This window comes from Phasianus colchicus, chromosome 4 (genome assembly GCF_987193195.1).
Source record: "Phasianus colchicus chromosome 4, bPhaCol1.hap1.1, whole genome shotgun sequence".
NCBI lineage: Eukaryota > Metazoa > Chordata > Aves > Galliformes > Phasianidae > Phasianus > Phasianus colchicus.
Window position 1 is genome coordinate 47,968,977 of NC_143439.1, and position 19,941 is coordinate 47,988,917.

At 38.2% G+C, this 19,941-nt stretch overlaps 1 protein-coding gene across 4 annotated transcripts in view; it reads left to right on the forward strand.

Annotated features, from left to right (window-relative positions):
• TEC (tec protein tyrosine kinase) overlaps positions 1 to 19,494 on the forward strand; it is a 56,429-nt gene extending 36,935 nt beyond the window's left edge. For all 4 annotated transcript variants that reach the window (XM_090139471.1, XM_031588555.2, XM_090139472.1 and 1 more), the window contains 16 exons: positions 5,178 to 5,279; positions 5,986 to 6,067; positions 7,359 to 7,487; positions 8,379 to 8,419; positions 8,658 to 8,839; positions 9,715 to 9,780; positions 10,824 to 10,878; positions 11,035 to 11,114; positions 11,468 to 11,601; positions 12,756 to 12,830; positions 13,584 to 13,755; positions 13,897 to 14,113; positions 14,640 to 14,704; positions 15,455 to 15,573; positions 15,906 to 16,063; positions 18,251 to 19,494. In XM_090139471.1, coding sequence (XP_089995597.1) covers positions 5,178 to 5,279; positions 5,986 to 6,067; positions 7,359 to 7,487; positions 8,379 to 8,419; positions 8,658 to 8,839; positions 9,715 to 9,780; positions 10,824 to 10,878; positions 11,035 to 11,114; positions 11,468 to 11,601; positions 12,756 to 12,830; positions 13,584 to 13,755; positions 13,897 to 14,113; positions 14,640 to 14,704; positions 15,455 to 15,573; positions 15,906 to 16,063; positions 18,251 to 18,328 — 1,755 coding nt within the window. In that variant the 3' untranslated portion in view covers positions 18,329 to 19,494. The remainder of the gene's footprint in view (positions 1 to 5,177; positions 5,280 to 5,985; positions 6,068 to 7,358; positions 7,488 to 8,378; positions 8,420 to 8,657; positions 8,840 to 9,714; positions 9,781 to 10,823; positions 10,879 to 11,034; positions 11,115 to 11,467; positions 11,602 to 12,755; positions 12,831 to 13,583; positions 13,756 to 13,896; positions 14,114 to 14,639; positions 14,705 to 15,454; positions 15,574 to 15,905; positions 16,064 to 18,250) is intronic.
• Positions 19,495 to 19,941: the final 447 nt, after the last annotated feature.

A 19,941-nucleotide genomic window follows, 5' to 3' on the forward strand; every position in this document is an offset into this window, starting at 1 on the left:
GTCTGGATAGCCTGAAGACTTCAACTCTCCTCCCTTCTTGGTTCAAGTTGCCTAGGTCTAGTGTTCAGACAGCTCTGGGGTTGCTGAAAGATGGCTGAAGGAAAGGTATCACTCTCCAGCAGGACAGAGCAAAGACTGTGTGATCTAAGGGGAGAAAATAGGGCAGAAGTGTTACAGCTGGGTTAGCTAGACTTAGAGCTCTGTGAGGATGTTGCAGGAAACAAGGAAGAGAATGCTTGTCTGAAAGAACCTTGAAGCTAAGTGCTGTTTGTTTAGACAGCTGGAAGACTGTATGTAATGTAGGGCCTGATATAGATGGAGGACTGGCTGATTTATTTTGCTTCCTTCTCTCTTATTTGCACTGCTACTTGATGTGAGTACAGCAATATAACAGAACTGTAATTCTGTATGTTTGACTGACTGATCTCAGTTGCAGGAAAATAATAAATTGCATACAATGTACTGCAACAACGGCTAGGCAGTTTCATCAGTGCAACTACAGATAATTTCTTTTTCATTTGTTTTTGTTTGAGTCTTTGCTGGTGTAAAGATTTCTCAGTTTCATAGTCTGCAAGATAGGGTTTAAGACTTTTTCCTTCTCACTGAGATTTATTTGCATTATTTTTTTCCTCCCAAAATTCTTCCTATGAATCTGATCTTGGATCAGGTCAAGCTATATCAGAATAATAATCACCTCTCACTTTTATCTCAGTTATAGCCATTTCAGAAAGGTGGACAGAATCAGAATCATTTGAGTTGGAAGGGACCTTTAATGGCCATCTAGTCCCACTCCCCTACAATGAACAGGAACCCCTACAGCTTGATCAAGTTGTTCAGAGCCCTGTCCAGCTTGACCTTAAATGTCTCCAGAGGCGGGGCATCTACTTCCTCTCTGGGCAACGTGTTCCAATGCTTCTGGACCCTGATTATCAACATTTTTTTCTCATATGTAATTGAAATCTCTCTTCTTTTAGTTTGAAACCATTTCCCTTGTCGCAACAAAGAGTCTGTCCCCTTCTTTTTCATAGCCCCCTCCCTTTATAGTAAAAATACTTGATACTTGCTTTTCCTAGAATAATTTAGAATAATTTAAAAAAGAAAAAACAAAAAAACCTAAAGGGAGGCAGTGTGAATTTTAACATATTTAATGCACTGAAAACATAAGAGAGAAAAATCTGGCCATCTAAAAACTAGCTACAGTATTACTATATTTGTATAATTGGTAATGAGATGACTTGGGTGAAGATGCCTCTCGTATGGGAGCAGCCATATCCAGTGTGTAATGTTAATGACAAGGATATTTAAAATAAATATATAAATTACAAGTATGCAAGCACCCTGCATTTGGCTTTGGAGAATATTCTACAGAGAAATAGGCTCAGATGACTACTGGGATACTCAGGCTTTCCTGAGGTTTCCCAGCATTGCCAAGCAGCTCCATAAAAGGAGATGTAATGAAGGCAGAGACCTTTGGATAGGTTAGGGGTCACAAGTTCCCTAGGTTACACACTGATGACCTATGATTTCCTGTGTGAGAATTAGGAAGGAAGAGAGAAATAGTGTGAAGAACAAGAGTAAGAAACAGAAGTCGTGGGTGAGACAGAAAGTAGATATTTATTGACAGCAGGATTGACTTCTGCATATTTTTATTTGTTTTTTTGTTTGTTTTTTTTCCCAAAGTGTCCTTTGTACTGCTTAATCCCCATCCCCGCTTTACTGAAGATAAACAGCGTAATGCCTTCGTAAACAGAGAGGAAGTGCACTGAAGAACCGTTTTCTCTGACAGTGGGAACATGGGTTTCTTAAGAATTTGTAAAGCTACTGTGTTCAGCCGAGTTGTTGTTTCAAGTGTGTAGAAGATGAATTATCTATGCTTCTTATCTCACAGATATTTGTTGTCTTCCTCTATTCTAAGATTTTTTTTTTTTTTTGTACAGGAATTTCATAGTCATGTATTTTTACCATATATGACAGTGTATTTCTAGTGTTACAACTTTTTGATACTACTCTATTTTATTAAAAAAAAAAAAATAGGAATGGCTTATTCTTTGCCCTGGGAACATGACATTGTGTGCAAGGAGCAGGGCTTCTGAAACTGGAAATCAAGCTTTTGGAATGAAGTATGAAGAATGGATAGCATTTGGATTTTTTAAAAGCTTTATGTAGTAGTGGCAGAAGTGTTGCTTCCCTTTTGTTATTTTCATCAAGCAGATACATTTTTAAAAACAACAAAAAACACACCACAATCCTTTAGATCCTTTAGGGTGACTTTGAAGCACATGCTTTCATGTTTTTATCTATTTGTTATCCTTATTGGTATACACTGTGTACTTTTATTACAATTTTAACTATTTTTCCTTCAGTGAGCGTCCTCTAGAAGTATATGCTCTGCTTTCATAGGTCTCTTGTGTTCACTGACCATTTGATTTTCAAATCCTCTGTGAACACTTCTATCCAGAGAGCGTGCGTGAATGTACAGGTGAAATACTGCCCCTTCTACAGCAAATCCAACCTTTTCCTACTACGCTGGACATCTTCCTCTAAAAACAACTGCAAAAAATGGTCCTCTTTACACTGTAGATTTGTACTGCATTATTATCTCTTATAATAATCCTGTCTCTGTCACTTGTTGGAAAGAGTGGCTGTTGGTGGCTTTCTCTTGGCTGGCTCATGTCTGCTCCTCTACTTCCACAATAGGTCAGGGCTCAAGCTCTCACTTGATCCCACATTTCTTGACTGCTTGTGCCTTGGTCTAGAGCGTGCCATTAGGCGTTCATAATAAATACAGTACAGTGGTGGTGTGCAGAAAGTCCCACTGTAAGAGGAAACTGTTAAACTGGGGAGGTGGGTGGAATGCTAATGGTCTGTTTGGCATCTTTCTTGAGTCATTCCTTCTTGCTCATGTGCACGACAGTTTAATTGCAAGAAATGCTAAATGTCCTTTACATCTGCAGACCAGACAATTTGAAAGCTGGTGGCCATTAATAACTGTTGCTCCTGATGCAATCTGGAGCAGTACATTTGTGTTTAATTTCACATATGCAAGGTTTTTAATTTTTTTTAAGTACGAAAAAGTAGAATAACATACTTTCATTAGGCTTTATTTGCTGAACTGGATTTTGAGGAGGGTCAGATTTCTATTGGTTTAATGTAGCACCTTATGGTGATGCAAACCGAGCCTCCCTGAATCATGAAAGTATACAAAGGGATCACACTGCTGTGTGTATCAGGAGCTTTGCTTTATTTTAGTTTATATATTTTTCCAAAATACTGGTTGGTTTTTCTTGGTTTCCTGTTCTTTATCTTCCTAGCACGCATACACTCTTTTTGAGCACTCATTGGAACGCCAGAACTGTCATGAAAACCTGGGAGCTGTGGAGGAGGAGAGGCTTAAAGTAATATGGCCTGTTCCTTTAATGAAAGTCTGTGACTCCAGACAGGAGAAAAAAAAAAAGAAAACATATAATCTCTTTCTGTCTCAGCACTGCAGTTAACTGCTAGATGGGATCCACAAAATACATGATAGCGTTACATGCTATCAGCAGTGATTTGAATTCTTTTAATGTCTCAGTAGAATGCCTAATTATTGTTGCAGCTTGAAAAAAGTTCCTTTCTTCTTCTTTTTTTTTTTTTTTTTTGTCTCTGGTATTGCATGATGGTTACAGCTTTATCTGAACTCGGTTCCTGCCATTCTTCCTGATGTTGACCATGACGAGCCTGAATTTTTCATGCATGTTTCTCTGTTTTCTTCATAACAAACTCATGAGGTGGAATACTAAATATGTTTTTAATGCTGAGTAGGCTCCTCTGTTTTTTCTGGATGGTGCTATGAGGATGTTGTATTACAAGGGTGGCAGAATCACCACGTCTGCACAGGAAGCGGCTCCCCTTTATGTTTTCAGTTGCATGTTATGGTGCCAGAATTCTGCTATTTGGGCTGAAATTCTCATCCTCAGGAGAGAGGAGGGGAGCTGAGTGGGGATTAGAGCATCTCCAGTAATTCACTAATTACTTCCACATTGCATGAACAGTGTTCATCCTTCATAAGCTGCATGTTGAACTGTACTTGTTGGATGTCCTTTACAGTGCAAAAGTTTTATGTGCATTTACGTGGGACCAGGCACGAGCTGCTGCCTTTTTAATTGTATATATTTTATTCTTATTTTTGTTCCAGATTCCAGTGGAATCTTCTCCCAAAAGTGAGAGGTGGCCCCCATGTTGTCCGTTCATCATCTTCATACTCAGATTAAAAAAATAGAAGTATAATTCATAGAATCATAGAATCACTCAGGTTGGAAAAGACCTTACAGATTCATCGAGTCCAACCTGTGTTGTGCTGGCATGCTCAACCTCTTCCGTTTCTCTTAAATGAAAACAGTATAAATCAATTATTTCAGAAAAAGCCAGTTTAAAAAAATCTGCATGTGGGTGGACTTCACTATATTTTACAGATAGATTGAAGCACAATATAAGCTACCCCCAGCTGTTGTTCCACTGAGAATTGTAGAGTCATAGAATCAGAAGTGGAAGGGACCTTTAAAAGTCATCTAGTCCAGCTCCCTTGCAGGCACACCTACAGCTAGATCAAGTTGACCTTGCTTCTTCAAGACTTCTGTCACCGTTGGTCAAAGAAAGTTCTTTCAGCACAGACCTCAGCTTATCTCAAGGACAGGTTTCATCCTGTCTTCTCCTTTCTACTCTGTCTGATCTTGTTTTGCCTGTGCATTGCAGTTTCTTTGGAAAGCTGGAGAGACACAGGAGTAGCCACAAAACAGTGGGAGCACATTGGTGTCAGAGCAAGCGAGCAGATCAGATGGCGTTGGAACCCTTTTCACTCACCCCTTTTTGGTCATAGCTTAAGATCTGTAAGCTGTCCTTTGTAAGTTCCTTTGTAAAGAAGAGTAGGCCAGCCTATTATTACTAAAGATTGGAAACTTTATCTTGAAAAATGTAGTGCTTTCTACTAAGCAATAGATCTTCAGTGTAGATCTTTGTGCTCTCTCTCTCCTGTTTTCAAATTACTTCTGCAGTTAAAGCTATATTTCTATTGTAAATGGGAAAGAAAGCAATAAGACTTTGCAGGGGAGGTAGTTAAGTAAGTGCCTGTAGATGAATCAGTCTTCAGCTGTATTTAATATAAAGTTAATATAATGTCTTTTCTTACTTTTCTCTTACAGAAAAAGTACAGAAAAGGATCTGTGGATATTTCAAGGATTAAATGTGTGGAAGTTGTACAAAATGATGGTATTATTCCCTGTCAAAATAAATATCCGTTTCAGGTATGCTCTTTTGGTTAATATAAAATACAGCATTCTTTTCAACATCAGCAAGCTGTTTGAATGTAACTTGCTTGAAATTACTGTCACTTCTGTCACTGAAACCATTCTATAGAACTGTGTAGGAGATGGTTCAGTGTCAGGGCTTGTAAGCCATCCCCCAAAAGCTCTTCTCCCTCTGAACTCCTTGCTCTTAGGAGCAACTCTGACAGTTGGTCTTTTTCTTTCCCCAACACACTCTGCCTAGGTTTTGACTGGAAAGTGCCTTGTCCACCAGAACGAGTTAGCTGAAGACTTTGTCTTCTTTTACATGCATACTGCTTATACCAAGTGTGTGATTACCATTAATTTATATAGGCATAAGAAAATCAAGATAAACCTTATTGTATTTTCTTTTGTTGTGATCCAAATGTAAATAAGTGGAGAAAACAAACAGTGAACCAAGCAAAGCATGAGGCAAGCTTCAAAAGGAATAATAGGATAATTACAAAATCCTTACTGCTCTACTGACAACACTATGTATAAATAACAAACACTCCCCTGTTGCTTCAGTTTTATCTCATGCTCTTCATATGTCTGAGGACACTCATTTTGCCAAATGTTATTTTTTGCCTTGTTCAGTATATTATATTCCTTTTGATGAGAAATAGATAAATAGCATTACTGTATGAAGGTATTTATTGGTGTTTTGTGTTTTTTTTCCTTGCAGGTTGTATATGATGCTAATACACTTTATATTTTTGCACCAAGTGCACGAAGCCGGGATCAGTGGGTGAGGAATCTGAAAGAAGGTAATGAAAACTGCTTGCAATTAATATCTGGCATATTTAGATAGCTTTCTAGAGCTGTGTGCTGGGTCTGACTAGGATGGTGTTAACTTAGTACGTATTTCTCTTACTAAGCTCTTGCTATCAGCCCACAGCTTATCACTTTTCCTCTTTCTATTATTTTCCCCTGTCACACTGCGTGGGTGCTTTGCTGCTGGGTGGGAACAACTCACCACAAGATAGAAAAATAAAATAGTGAAACTTTATTTTTAATTTCTTTTGAATTGGGCCAGATTGTCATTTGTGTATGCAGCATTTGATGATGGGTATTGGGCACATAGAATCGTAGAGTGGCTTAGGTTGGAGGGGGACCTTAAAATCATCAAGCTCCAGCTCCCTGCAATAGGCAGGGCTGCCACCTACCAAATCAGGCTGCCCAGGACCTCATCCAACCTGACCTTGGGTGCCTCCAGGGATGAGGCATCCCCAACTTCACTGGGCAGCCAAACACCAGACTAATTTCATTTATTTTGTGTCATGTAGTCTCACTGCAATCAGAATTTGAATCTATGCTTTTCCATAACGTGTAAAGCACCCAAAAAGTTCATCCAAGCTAGTTAATGACATTACTCAAAGGTTTTGTTTGAATGTAGCTAGCCAGAATGAGGGACCTGTCGATGGTCTAACACTGGGGGGACATCTCCACTGAGGTATGATTCTGATTATTGCTGCTGTAGTGAATAAAGATCATTTTCTCAAGAGCCTCTTGATTGCTTTCTGCTGCCATCAGTCATAGAGTGATTTCTGAAACTCAGCAAGCTTCAAGGATGGGGGTGAGGAGCTTGCTGAACCAACTACAGGCATTGTGCCATGGAATAGTGGTGCATGTCAGCTAACTCTCTCCAGACTGCTAACTGTAGAGGAAATTCTGAGTCACTTCTGGTATTAACAAAAGGAAAAGAGGCAGCCAGAGCTGCAGCGCCTTCACAGCCATCTGACTGCATTGCAGGGGTCAGCTGGGTGCCTAGGCCTGTTATGGTGAGCCCTGGCCCTCTGCCCTCTGGAGGGCAACCAGCTGGAGTAGCTGTGTAGGCAGGGAGTATAGCACTCTCTTCTACAGTACAGTCACGTGTGGCCCTACAAATTGCACCTGCCATCAGTGTATGTCCTCCGTGTAGACTTGTGAAAAGTTCCTCAAGAAAAGCAATGCTACAGTAAGGACAAGCAGCAAACATTATGCTTCATGTTGAAAGTATTTTAAAAGTCAGGTTATTTTTGGTTTGTTTGTTTGACATTTGCTCTTTATTTCCTGTAGGAATAAAGAACAACAGCAATATAATGATAAAATATCATCCTAAATTCTGGACAGAAGGAATTTATCAGTGCTGCAGACAGACAGAAAAATTAGCACCTGGCTGTGAAAAATACAATCTTTTTGAAAATAGTAAGTACGTGTGTCCTTACATGAAATGGTTTTGGCATATGATCATATCATCACACTTGAATGCTGTAGGTAATGGGGAAATTTACAGAGCGGGGTGACTCAGTGACACTGTGCCTAGATTAAATCAAAATATTTTTCATCTCCAAGCACTTGTGTAAAAAAAAAAAAAAAAAGAAAAGAAAAGAAAGAAAAAAAAAAGTTGTCCTTCCAAAAAAAAACATTGGAGACATCTGCAAGGAATCATTGAGAGAAATTACACCAACGTGAAAATGATGCAAGAGGGTAACCAGACTTAATGAATTTGCAGACACATGGATTAGGTTTCCTAGTAGTTTGCAAATATTCAAATGCTGAACCTGATGAAACATCGCTTCCAAATACATATGACTCTTCTAGCATGCAAATCACAGCCTTTGCTTGTTCCACAGTGTGCTGTGGCATACGAAGATGTGGAAACGTGACCCTCAGTGCAATATTGTTCTGCATAACAATACAGTAATTATTTGAACTTGATTCAAGGAATCCTCTTTAGTAAGAAAAGAAATGGCACCAGTGTTCACTTCTGGTGAAATCAAGAGTGCCCAATTGGTTCCCTTGACCAGAGCCTTGAGTGGCAACGGTTAGGAACTGTGGATTCCATTCCATTCGAAGAGGAATGAAAGATTGCTCATGGTTGCCCTTATTCTACAAGACCTTTTGAATGGAAAAAAGAAGCACAGGAGACAAAAATACTTTTGGACCCGAGAAGTAATTAAAAACTACCTTTTTATTCAACTTTACACATTTCTGTACAAAAAGTAGCCATTGATAGAGCTTGCATGAACGCTGCTTACTCTCTGAGCTAGTCTTTTTTCATAGGACACTTAATGCTTTTCTGTGTTCTGTTTCTAGGTGTAGTAACGCTGCCCTTGCCAATGCCAGAAAAAAGTATGGTAGGTATCTGTGCTGCTGGTAGAGAGGCTCCAAAAATAAGCACCATGGGGGCTGCAATGCTGTGAGTGTCCCACGCATGCCTAACCTGACCCCACAGCTCCCTCATGGGACAGTCCAAACCAGCTCAGCCTTTGCCTCTGGGTTGCTCGGCTCATTTGCACGGCTGTAGTAGCAGAGGTGGGGTGGACGGAAATCACAGCATGGAGGAGGATGATGATAATTTTGTGTCATTTTCAGCGAAGGCCACCACCACCTGTTCCTCCAGCTGAGGAAAATGACAATGAAGAGGAGGAGATAGTGGTTGCAATGTATGACTTCCAGCCTACAGAACGTCATGATTTAAGGTTAGATAAAGGTGAAGAATATACAGTAATCGAGAAGAATGACATTCACTGGTGGAAGGCAAGAGACAAATATGGGTAAACAAGAGTTTCTTACTTTTCCTTATGATGTTATTTAGGCTATTTTCATGTTGTGGTAGTTTATATTGATTGCATGTTAACAAATAGATGAAATTTGCCCCAGTTCTTTATTCCCACATAGAATCCAATTAAAAAAAAAAGTAATTCTCAATAGATTGTGGAGACTGATGCAGAACTGTAAGCTTTTACAGTGGTAGCTCGTGTCAGACTCTATGGTTTCTGAGTTATAGCGTCAGCAGGCTGCAAAACCTGGTTGGTCTGGTACTCCTGGTTTCAGGCAATGGCTCATTTGGGAGAATTGTGATTGATGTTCAGATCAACAGGCTCTGAGTTCCAAGCTTGAATGATCATTACCTTATTTAAAAGGGGATCATTAAGGGTGATCTTTGAAAGAACTGAGAGAGTTGCAGTGAGATGCCTTAATGACCACTGTGTCTCAAATTCAGTTCTCCTGTGTTTAAATCTTTTCACCTGATTTTAAAAGTGAAAGTAACCAAACTGCAATATTGATCAAGTCAGTGTTGTGAGCAGTTAATGGTAATTGTGAGTTAATAGATACAGCAGAGCTGCTGTGGCAGTCTCCAGTGACCAACTGCAACCTCTGACCACAGAACCAGAGGGTCACTTTGTTTTCTCTCCTCTTGGCTTTGTTGCACATTTCTGCTGACTATGTAACTCTTTAGGTGCAGTGAAGGCTGATGTGGAAATGTTGATGCGGAAAACTCGTGACTGAGTAATGAGTAGTACATTGGATTGCTCAGTAAAAAAAGAATGACTGCTAGTGACCTCTGGTAACAGCAGAATTAATGCTGTCTTCTGGGCATGTAATTTTGCATCTTTTTGCTCAGAGTATATATTATATATTTTTTTAGGCATGAAGGATATATTCCAAGCAACTACGTAACAGGAAAGAAGTCCAACAACCTTGATCAATATGAGTAAGTGGATGTTCTAATTAAAATGTGGAATATCATAAAATAAAAGCTATGCTTTAAGTATTACAATGCATTTTTTTTTTTTTATGTTTTGAAACCATATATATTGTTGTAAGCATTGAAAATAGTGCTATTTACTCGGTAGCACTTAATTATTTTAAATATGCATATATATGTTCTGATTCTCCTTGCTGATTTTTTGATGTGATGTATAAAGTAGATTCAAGACGGAGATAGTCATCAGGCAAGTAGTTTCTAGAAGATTACTATAAAAAGCAAAAAAACCTCACCAAAAATAAACCAAACTACAAAACCCTCAGAGTTTCGTGGTGGACCAAAGGAAATATTAAAGGAAATTTCTTCATTTTAAATGTACTGAATATCTGAATGTTTTTTAATATTAAAATGTTATCCTATCCAGGATGTGGCAGGAAGATAGAGGAGAAAACAGCAGAAATTATCCAAAGTAAATGTAACATCAGATATTTTGGATGGAAGCTCTCATTTTCAACTAAGTATTTCACTTGGGGCATTTGAAGTCTCACTGTATTCATGCAATTTATCAGCTGTGAAAGTATAGAGAGATTTTTTTAAATTTTTTTTTCCAATTTAATTATGAAGTAGATATTTAAGAGCACCAGGATAAAATTGGAGATCTCCAAGTCTGTTGTTCCTGAAGTTACTGAATAACAGCTGGCAGTCAGCTTGCCAGAGGACCAGGCCATGTGTAGGTAGCTGCTTCGGGGCCACCACAAGGCTGCTGACCTGCTTTAGGAAATGTTTTGCTCAAAAATTAGTCAAATTTCCTGAACTTTATTGGTTTGTGTGAGATCTCTGGATTTATTTTAAGGCATTTTTATGGGTAAAATCTGCAATGTAACAAGGACTGTTTTTTTTTTTTTTTGTACATTTACTCAGGTACAGTTCTTGGCCGTTAGCATCAAAAAATTATCAAAATGGTAACTTTGCAATACTTGGTTTTAAGCCTTTTACGTAAATCAAGTGTCGGGGGGAACTTTTGGTTAGGTGCTGATGTTGTGTTGCAGGTGGTACAGCAGGAACCTGAACCGCAGCAAGGCAGAGCAGCTCCTCAGGAATGAGGTGAGTATGGCAGCCTTGTGTACAAACCGCAGCATTTACTTAAACCTATTTAAGCTAACATTTCATTTTGGCGTGTGCAAATCACAGAACAAGTACGAAGGACATGCAGCTTAAAGTTATTTGTGGTATGAAACTGTCAATGTGCTTGCATTTTAGGACAAAGAAGGTGGTTTTGTGGTGAGAGATTCAAGTCAGCCTGGCCTGTATACAGTTTCCCTTTATACAAAATTTGGAGGGTAAGTTTCTGTGTCCACCCTGCATACTTTACCTTGCCTGAATTTATGTGCATGTACACTGAAACTCTTAGCCTGGGGGGAAGGTCAGGAGAAATCTCAGCAAAGGGGGGAGAGTTGCTAGTTAGAAAACGTGGGTGACATAATGTTAGCTTCTTGATTAGGCTTCCTTGGGTTTAATCTACTGTAGATCTGACCTGCCACCAAAAGAAGGAGGCTCTGACTTGCTTTTGAGTCTTTTCCTTTGTGCCAGCCTATGTGCTCACGAGGGGAGCTGCGTTGAGGAGCAAGCCAAACAGAATTAATTCATGTGGTTAATCTTCAACTAATGACGTTGTTTGACTTCCTTTTTTCAGAGAAGGTTCATCAGGAATAAGACACTACCATATAAAAGAAACAGTGACATCACCAAAGCAATACTACCTTGCAGAAAAACATCTCTTTAACTCCATTCCAGAAATAATTGAGTATCACAAACATAATGCAGCAGGTAGACTGAAATTTTCCTGTCATTATGGGTTGTTTTGATAAGGAATCTGAGGTTTTTAATGAAGGCTTTTAGGATTTTGTAGATCCTAGATATAGAAGACTGCACTAAACTGCATTTCACGTTTTTTCAATACATGTAATCATTCAAAAGATTGTGTATGCATATGTGTATACATACATACATACATACATACATACATATATATATATATATATATTTATAAAATGTGTATATAGCTTTATGTAATTTGTGTTTGTACCCACACCCACTTGCTATTCCTATTGTTAGCTAAGAGTAGTGGCTAGAGACCAGGGCTGAGCATCTGGTTTTATGAGGACAAGTGGTGTTTTCTTTCCATCAGTACTTTATTTAACACTATATACATTGCTCTTTTGCCATTCCTATTTGCTTGTTGTACAGTGAGCTATATCCTTTTTCCCAGCTGATGTCCAAACACAGAACAAAACAAAAGTGTGGCAAAATTAATTTTTGACAGTTCTAGTGCTATTCAGTGCATTCTGATCCACAGCATTACAGAAAAACAGCTTTACTGGATCAGAAAAAAAAAAACAAAAAAAACCACTCATTTTGTATTGTTTCTAATGCTGGTCTTTAGCCCAGAACAGAGAGGTAGGGGTAGTACTTCTTCAAAGTACTCTCTAGGTGCTAGTTTACTAGTGGGTCACCACAACTTAAAATGATAAAAAGAAAGTAGAAAACACATGTGGATAACAGTATCTTTTTTCAGGAAATAAGTGTGAAACCGGAGGGGTTTGTATGTGCAAAACATAAACGATCAAAAGTAATATTGTGAATGTGCATTTTGGACAGTCTTTCTGGTCTGGTTTAGGAAAGAGATGGTCTTTGCTCATTCTTTGCTAGTGCTGGCGTAATTGTAAAGCACAAATACTTATATTTATGTCTCTCTCTTAACAGTAAAGTGGATGCAGCAAGTTAGATTCAGTGAGTGCTCTTGTGTGCTCTTGTAGCCACTTTGGATAGTCAAAGCAATGAGTTAGCAGAGAATGTGGTCAAAGCTGTGTATGAGCTTATTGCTAGTCAGTGTTGTAGTCTGCAGTGAACAAATGGCTTATTTGCTACCTGGCACTATTTCAGAAATAAACAGTCTCTCTTGAATTACCTTTGATCATCAGGTCTTGTTACCAGGCTGCGTTACCCTGTGACCCCAAAGAAGACAACAGCACCAACAACTGCAGGATTCAGCTATGGTAATTGTGTTATATTGATCTTACACACCTTTTCTGATGATTTCATATGTATAAGCGGCCATGATATTTTCTAAAAATTTTGGAAGTTTTGTACTATTGTTGCCTATTCTAACTAACTAGTGGTTTTGAGTTGTACTCTGACACCACTGCAAATTGCCATGGAAAAGCCACCAGAGCCAGTAGCATGTGTGTGGTGCCAAGGGGCACTGTGTGGAGAAACAGAGCCCGTTGCTGGTACTTCAGAGAATTCAGTATCTTCCTCCATGTTTTTGTGGACACCTTGGGTTCTGCCTTATTATAGAGCTGTGCCTTTGCCTGCCTAATAAGCCTTCAGACTTTATACTCAAACTTGTTCCTTTGATCTTTACAGAGGTGGATTTGTTAATTTGTTTTTTAATGTTTTGAGTGGTCTATTTTTAATCACGGCAAAGCAAGTGATGTGATCAGCTTTTATGGGTTGGCAGAGCTTCGTATGATGGTAGCGTGTTGAACCAAGTCTAATAATATCCATATTTATTTGTTGGCCTTGGGAAATTTTGATTTTCATCTTCTGTGTTTGTCAACAGCTGGCTAAAAGCTGTATCTAGATGAAAAAATATATATTTTCTTGGTGATATGGATGTACTACATTTTCATGTTAATTCTAAAAAGTTTTCTCCCTAATTTTTTAGGAAGTTTCCCTTCCACTTCTCTACCAGTTCAGCACATATCCTAAAATAACAGTCAATGATTCTTGCTTGTTTTGATTTACAGAGAAATGGGAAATTAATCCATCAGAGCTGACTTTCATGAGAGAACTGGGGAGTGGCCTGTTTGGAGTTGTGCGCCTTGGGAAATGGAGAGCACAGTACAAAGTGGCCATCAAAGCAATTCGGGAAGGTGCAATGTATGAAGAGGATTTTATTGAAGAAGCCAAAGTAATGATGTGAGTTGCTACACAGTGCTTGGGACCTTTATTTTTGGTCCCTGATGGCATATACTAGTTATGGAAAAATCACTTCAGGCAGGTGTATTTGGCAGTACTGGGAGGTGGAAAGCAATAACTACATGATGCCAATCTTTTCAGGAAACTAACACATCCTAAGTTAGTTCAGCTCTATGGTGTGTGCACACAACAGAGACCCATCTACATTGTGACCGAGTTCATGGAGCATGGCTGCCTTCTGAATTACCTAAGACAAAAACGTGGGGTTTTGAGTAAAGATGTCCTGCTCACGATGTGCCAAGATGTCTGTGAGGGAATGGAATACCTGGAGAGTAACAGCTTTATCCACAGAGACCTGGTAACATCCCATCATGCAATACACTTCCTTAAAATTTCTGTTTTTGACTGTATCTATCCATTTTTGAATCAGCATGTTTGTAAATATCAGCTTTTATTCTCACAGAAGACTACTAGTAATTTAAGTTGACTCTTTAGGTTCTAAGCAAATATGTAAAGCTGCAATGTACAGAAAAAGATGATGTCTCTCTCTCTTGAGAAAATAAAGTCTCACAAATGTTTTTAGAAAGTTGATAGCTCTTTGTGCTGAAATAACTGTGAATATTGGTGCTATTTTTACCACTCCAAAATGCCTTGAGATCATAATTTCTCCTGGTGACTTTTTACAAAATGGTTTAGTTGTCAAAACAATGCTATCAGGAGCCAAATACATGTGCAGCTTTCCTTCTGGTTCATGGTGGGAATATGCCTCTGTGCTTGCTGCATCAGTGAACTTGCTAACTGAGGAGGGCGAAGACTCATCAGTATGTTGCAATTTGAGCAAGAGACTGAAAGTTTTAATGTAAATCTAATGATTCTCTTTGCAGGCTGCCAGGAACTGCTTGGTGAATGATTTGGGAGTGGTTAAAGTATCTGATTTTGGGATGACAAGGTATGGCTGAGCGTGCAAACATAATTATAGTGATATTGAAAAATTTACCTAGCCCTTTTTCTTTTCTGTAAGGGAATACACACCAAACAAGGTTACAGGTAATAATGATCTTTTTTGAGTTCTCTAAGGAACATCCTTATATTTATTTTTCCAGTGCCTTTAAAGATTATTTGCTCTGTAGTGATGTGATTTGTTCCTTCTAAATTATGGAAAAACAAAACCGTGTAGTTTATTCTTTAGAGAATTAAGTGTCTCTGCTTCTTACATTGAGAATCATGGAATCACAGGGATTGGCTCTAAACAGATTCCGTGGTCTGACTGGTCTTTTATAAGCATTTTTCTGTTCAAAAACAAAACAAAAAGCTCAGAAAAGCAACACAATAGTTGTTGAAACATGACCTGCTTGACTTTTGCCACTTTTCTGTGCTTCTGCTCTTGCATGTCCCCGTGTCTAAGTTCAGACTGACCAGTGAGAAACAGAGCAAGAAATGAAATATTTTGTATTGTTTTTCTTGTAATATGGGCATTTGACTTGCAAGTGGCCTAGGCTTTAGAAGACTCCAAGGTAGCAGAAAAAGAAACAGTGTCTTGCCTGAGACACTAGTGCAGGTCTGATGAAGCCTATTTTCTCATGTGATACTAAGTCATGGCCTTTAGGTGGCAATATGAGCTGCAAATACTCAGTTCCAGATCTAAGTAACGATTTGTAGGCACGGAGGCCAGCTGAAAGACATGATGTTTTCTTTTTAGGTATGTCCTTGATGATCAGTACACAAGTTCCTCGGGGGCTAAATTTCCTGTGAAGTGGTGCCCACCAGAAGTTTTTAATTACAGTCGATTCAGCAGCAAGTCAGATGTCTGGTCATTCGGTAAGGTGTTTATCACTGAAACAAAGCACTATTTTTACATTTTGTCAATTCCGGTTAAATTCTAGTTATCATGTAGTATTCACACATCTAAGAAGGAGCTCACAGAAATCATTTGCCGTGGTTTTGTGCTTGCATGAAGCTCCACAGAGGTTGTTAGAGCTGTCATGTATTAAAACACGTGCTACTAGAGTAAAGTTTATTCGGTGACGACATGTAAGTGCTTGTTCTGTAATATGGATCTCAAACTATTTTTCTTTTAGTAAGCCTGAGTCCAGACATTTATTTTAATAAATTATTTGCTTATTTTCCTAATGCTTATTTAAATTTTTTAGGTGTTTTAATGTGGGAAGTGTTTACAGAAGGAAAAATGCCCTTCGAAAAAAGTTCCAACTATGATGTGGTAACTATGGTTAGCCAAGGACATCGCTTGTACCGCCCCAAACTGGCCTGCAAGCAGGTGTATGAAGTCATGATGATGTGCTGGCAGGAGGTAGGCACGTTTTTATTTTTGCCTTTGAATTGAAAAAAAGGTCAATCCAGCAACAACAATCAATCTGTATTGCAGCATTCTTCCTGTAACCAGGGCATCAAGGCCTGAGATCCCAGAAGACTTATTTCTTAATGAACAGTGTTCATACGAGGATAATAGCTGTTGGCTGCTAGGACAGAAAAGAACAGGGTGTCTTTTCTGTTCAGGTGGTGTGAGAGAGGCATAATGAGGAATTCAAGGATAAGAAGGTTCTCCTTTATCTATTGCAGATAGTGCATAAAAAATAGGGTGCAGTAGGTGAGACGTTGACCACAGCTGAATATTTGTAGACAACTTGTAAATTTGCTGCAACAAGAGAGTCAATTGAGTCAAGTAGAGGGAATTGTTTTGTATAGGGATCAATGTGAGAATGGCTTTAGTTCAGTGACAAATACATACCTCAGGAGAGAAGGGAGAGGGAGGGAGAAAGTGGGCAGAGCAGTCAAATATAGTTCTGATACAACTGAGATTAATTGAACACATGCTTTGCACACAGAATGTGGGTGAGAAAATAAAAAGGTATGAGCCTGTTTCCTTGTGATCTAAGAGTTGACAGTCTTGGACCTATATGTCTCTCTCAGGTTTTCAAGTGCACAGCTGTAATGACAAAAGCCACTGAAGAAATTTCTGTGAAATAAATGAACTGTAAGATTAGTAATAAAATGAAATAATCAGTAAGTCTTAACTGATCATGATTATTTCTGTGTACAAGCACTGCTAGTAAAACTGTATTAGTCAAAATAGTCCAGAATTGAGGACTTGTTTCCATATTGCTTCAATTTAATACCATGGAAACGTGTTATTAAAGCAGAAACCATCTGAAAAGGTTAGTTGTATTTTTTGCCTCCAGTTTTCAGAGAGCATTCAGAGGAACTAGGGATGGAAAGAGCTAAATGATTGATTTCTAGTTTGTCTTTTCTGCATTGGATGCTGAGGAAAGCCTGCTCTTTTCCTGTAAGAAAGATGACATACTGTGTGACATATGTCTTGACTGAGAAGGTGCTGGAACAAGTAGTTAGTCACCAAATTGACTGGTGAATATCTAAAGCTTACAGAGCAGTTGGTTTATGAAATGAAAAACAGGTTAAAAACTACAGTGCCCTGGAGGGCTGAAAAATAACAAACATGTCTATGGTCCCAAAAGGCTTCTCACAGGAGCCAGGAAATTATAGATCATTAAGTTTTATTTGTATTTGGTAACCTGCTTGAAATGTCCATTAAAAAGGACTAATTAATCACCTGTAAGATAACTACGTTATTTGTTAACACTTCTTCAATATAGATGTATTTTTAGAATTCATGTGAACATCAATTCATTGATTAAATATGTATTGATTTCATGAGGGGTTATTAACATTAAAGTCTAAGCAAACATTGTATGAGAGAAGGAATCTTTGCAAATCACAAATGGGGCACAAATAATGGCAACATGCAGTCAGTCTTTGTCATAAAATATGATTAGGTACCTCAGTCCTTGCTTGATCAATTTATTAATTATTTGAGAAGTGTGTGAGGCTTCAAAATTCAGCAGGTGATACAAATTTATGTAGGTTGATAAGTGGAGGAAAGGTGCAATTTACACTCTCATTCAAAAGATGTTACATTAACTCTGTCATTAAGGTCTGTCTCACTGTATTGTTTTGGTTAAACAAAACAAAGAGGATATTAACACAGGGAATTATATGGACAAAAGAATAAATGAAGAATAATATCACATAAGTCTACAATGCAATCTCATTGCATTATGTGAAAAATAATACGGAAGTAAAAGATTTCAGAGAATAATGCTCAGAATGTTTAGGAGCACAAACAAGTTGCATAAAGCAAGATTGGAATAATATACTGAGGCTGCGGTGGGGATGGGTATAGAGAGAAAAATGAATGTGTGGCATTATGCAAAATAATGAATTGCAGGAAGGGTGTAGTCCAGCAATACATATTATAGTTTTTCATAGCACAGAAGTAAAAGTGACACTTTATGAAACTGCAATGCATTCAAAACCTACATGAGGGAGTATTTTTTTTCTACATCACATTTAATAAAGTGGTGAAGTCATTGCTGCAGAATGATACTAAGACCAAGAATTTACTCAAACCAACAAAGCTTTGTTATTGTCTCATCACAGCTGTACACATTTTTGTTTTTAGAAACCGGAGGGACGCCCAACTTTTGAAGACTTGCTCCATATAATCATTGACATTGCAGAGAGTGAAGATGCTTTCTGAGAAAAGTCAATATCAGCACAAGCACGGAAGATAAACCACTTTCCAGAGATGTCTTTACTGTTTGTTTTCAAAGGCTCGGTCCTGGATGCTGCTAGATGCTGCTAAACAGTGTGGGGAGCCCGTAGTGTTTAATTCAAGACAAGGACAATTTCACATGATTTTGGAAAATAAGCACGGTATCTTCAGCAGTAATAACAGTCTCTGCATTTTCTCTGAAAATTCAGCACTGCGTGGCCAGAAAATAGTACTCTTTGTGGAGGAAGAAAGTAAAAATGACCCAAGTCTGGGAGCTTAATTTGCATTTATTGATTTGGGTTCATGTACATATGGTCCATGTTTCTGAATTACTCTTTATACAGGTAGCAGTAGTAGTGATGTGCATGCTTAAAAAATGAAGGTATCTATTTACTGACATACAAATGTTTCTAGGGATTCTCCAGAAACACTATTCTTTTCAGTTGATGGGTGTTTCATGACATACCGGGAACACAAATTTTCCTCTTTCATTTGCACGTAGGAAGTTGTTAACACAGTCTTCAGTTTGGTGTAACATCAAAAGTGTTGTTTTAGGACTGAGCCATGATGTGCCCTGAGCTATTCTAGGCTGTTTGGTCAACCAAAGACCTTCCAATGTTAGTCATGACATTACTCATGACAAATCAGTCCAAGATTCAGCTGGCTGTCAACATACCGTAGTACCTTGTTTTAGATTAATTGTAAAATAATTTATATGCTGTAGGTATTGTAAATATATACATTTCATGCATTTATTTATATAAACTGTTTTCCCCTTGGCATTTTCAAACACAAGCTTGTCCTACCTTGACTTACATACAACTCTCAGTGTATGGGGTTGTAAATGAGAGAAAATGCACTCAAATGTAGTTAAGGAGGAATTATTTTTCTGTCTGTCATCTGTATGTACGTTGATTTAATCTTTCTGTTCTTAACAGACAACACTGTACTACATGTGTATATAAATAAATTGAATGTTAACTATTATTTGGAACGTGTGAAGAGTTGCCACTAATTTACTGTCAAGACAGTGCATTGTAAGCCAAACTCATTGTTCATGTAAATATGGCATTGTGATTGTCCATGTATATACATGCCTGTGTGTACACATGCTTTCTATTAAATGCATATATTTTTAATATGAATATGTATTTAATTGGATTTGTCTGTGTTTAGTGCAGAAATGGCTGAACTCTTTAATACCTGCATACTGTTTCCCCTCTGCTGGAGGCTGACATCTCCTCAGCCTTGCTGAAGTCTGTTTCAATTCACCTAACTTTGGACCAAAGCATCTTTGCACTTAAATTTTTCTGTACCAACCTTTTGATTAATTTCATTACATGTATGCTTTATTTTTTTCTTCTATCCTTACCTATGCTCTTGTGCTGTGTGTAATGCAGAATAGATTGCCAGTTTGCTTCTCAAAAAAAGATGTTTCCTTGCAGAGAAGAACATAGCGACATTATTTCAAATGAAGTTATTAAAGGTAAATATAGTTACCTTAACACATTCCATCATTTCTGCATTTCATCATTTCTGTCTTGGAGGGGCTTAGTTTCCTCTCACTGCTTTGTCTAAGCCCTTTGTATTTTGAATGA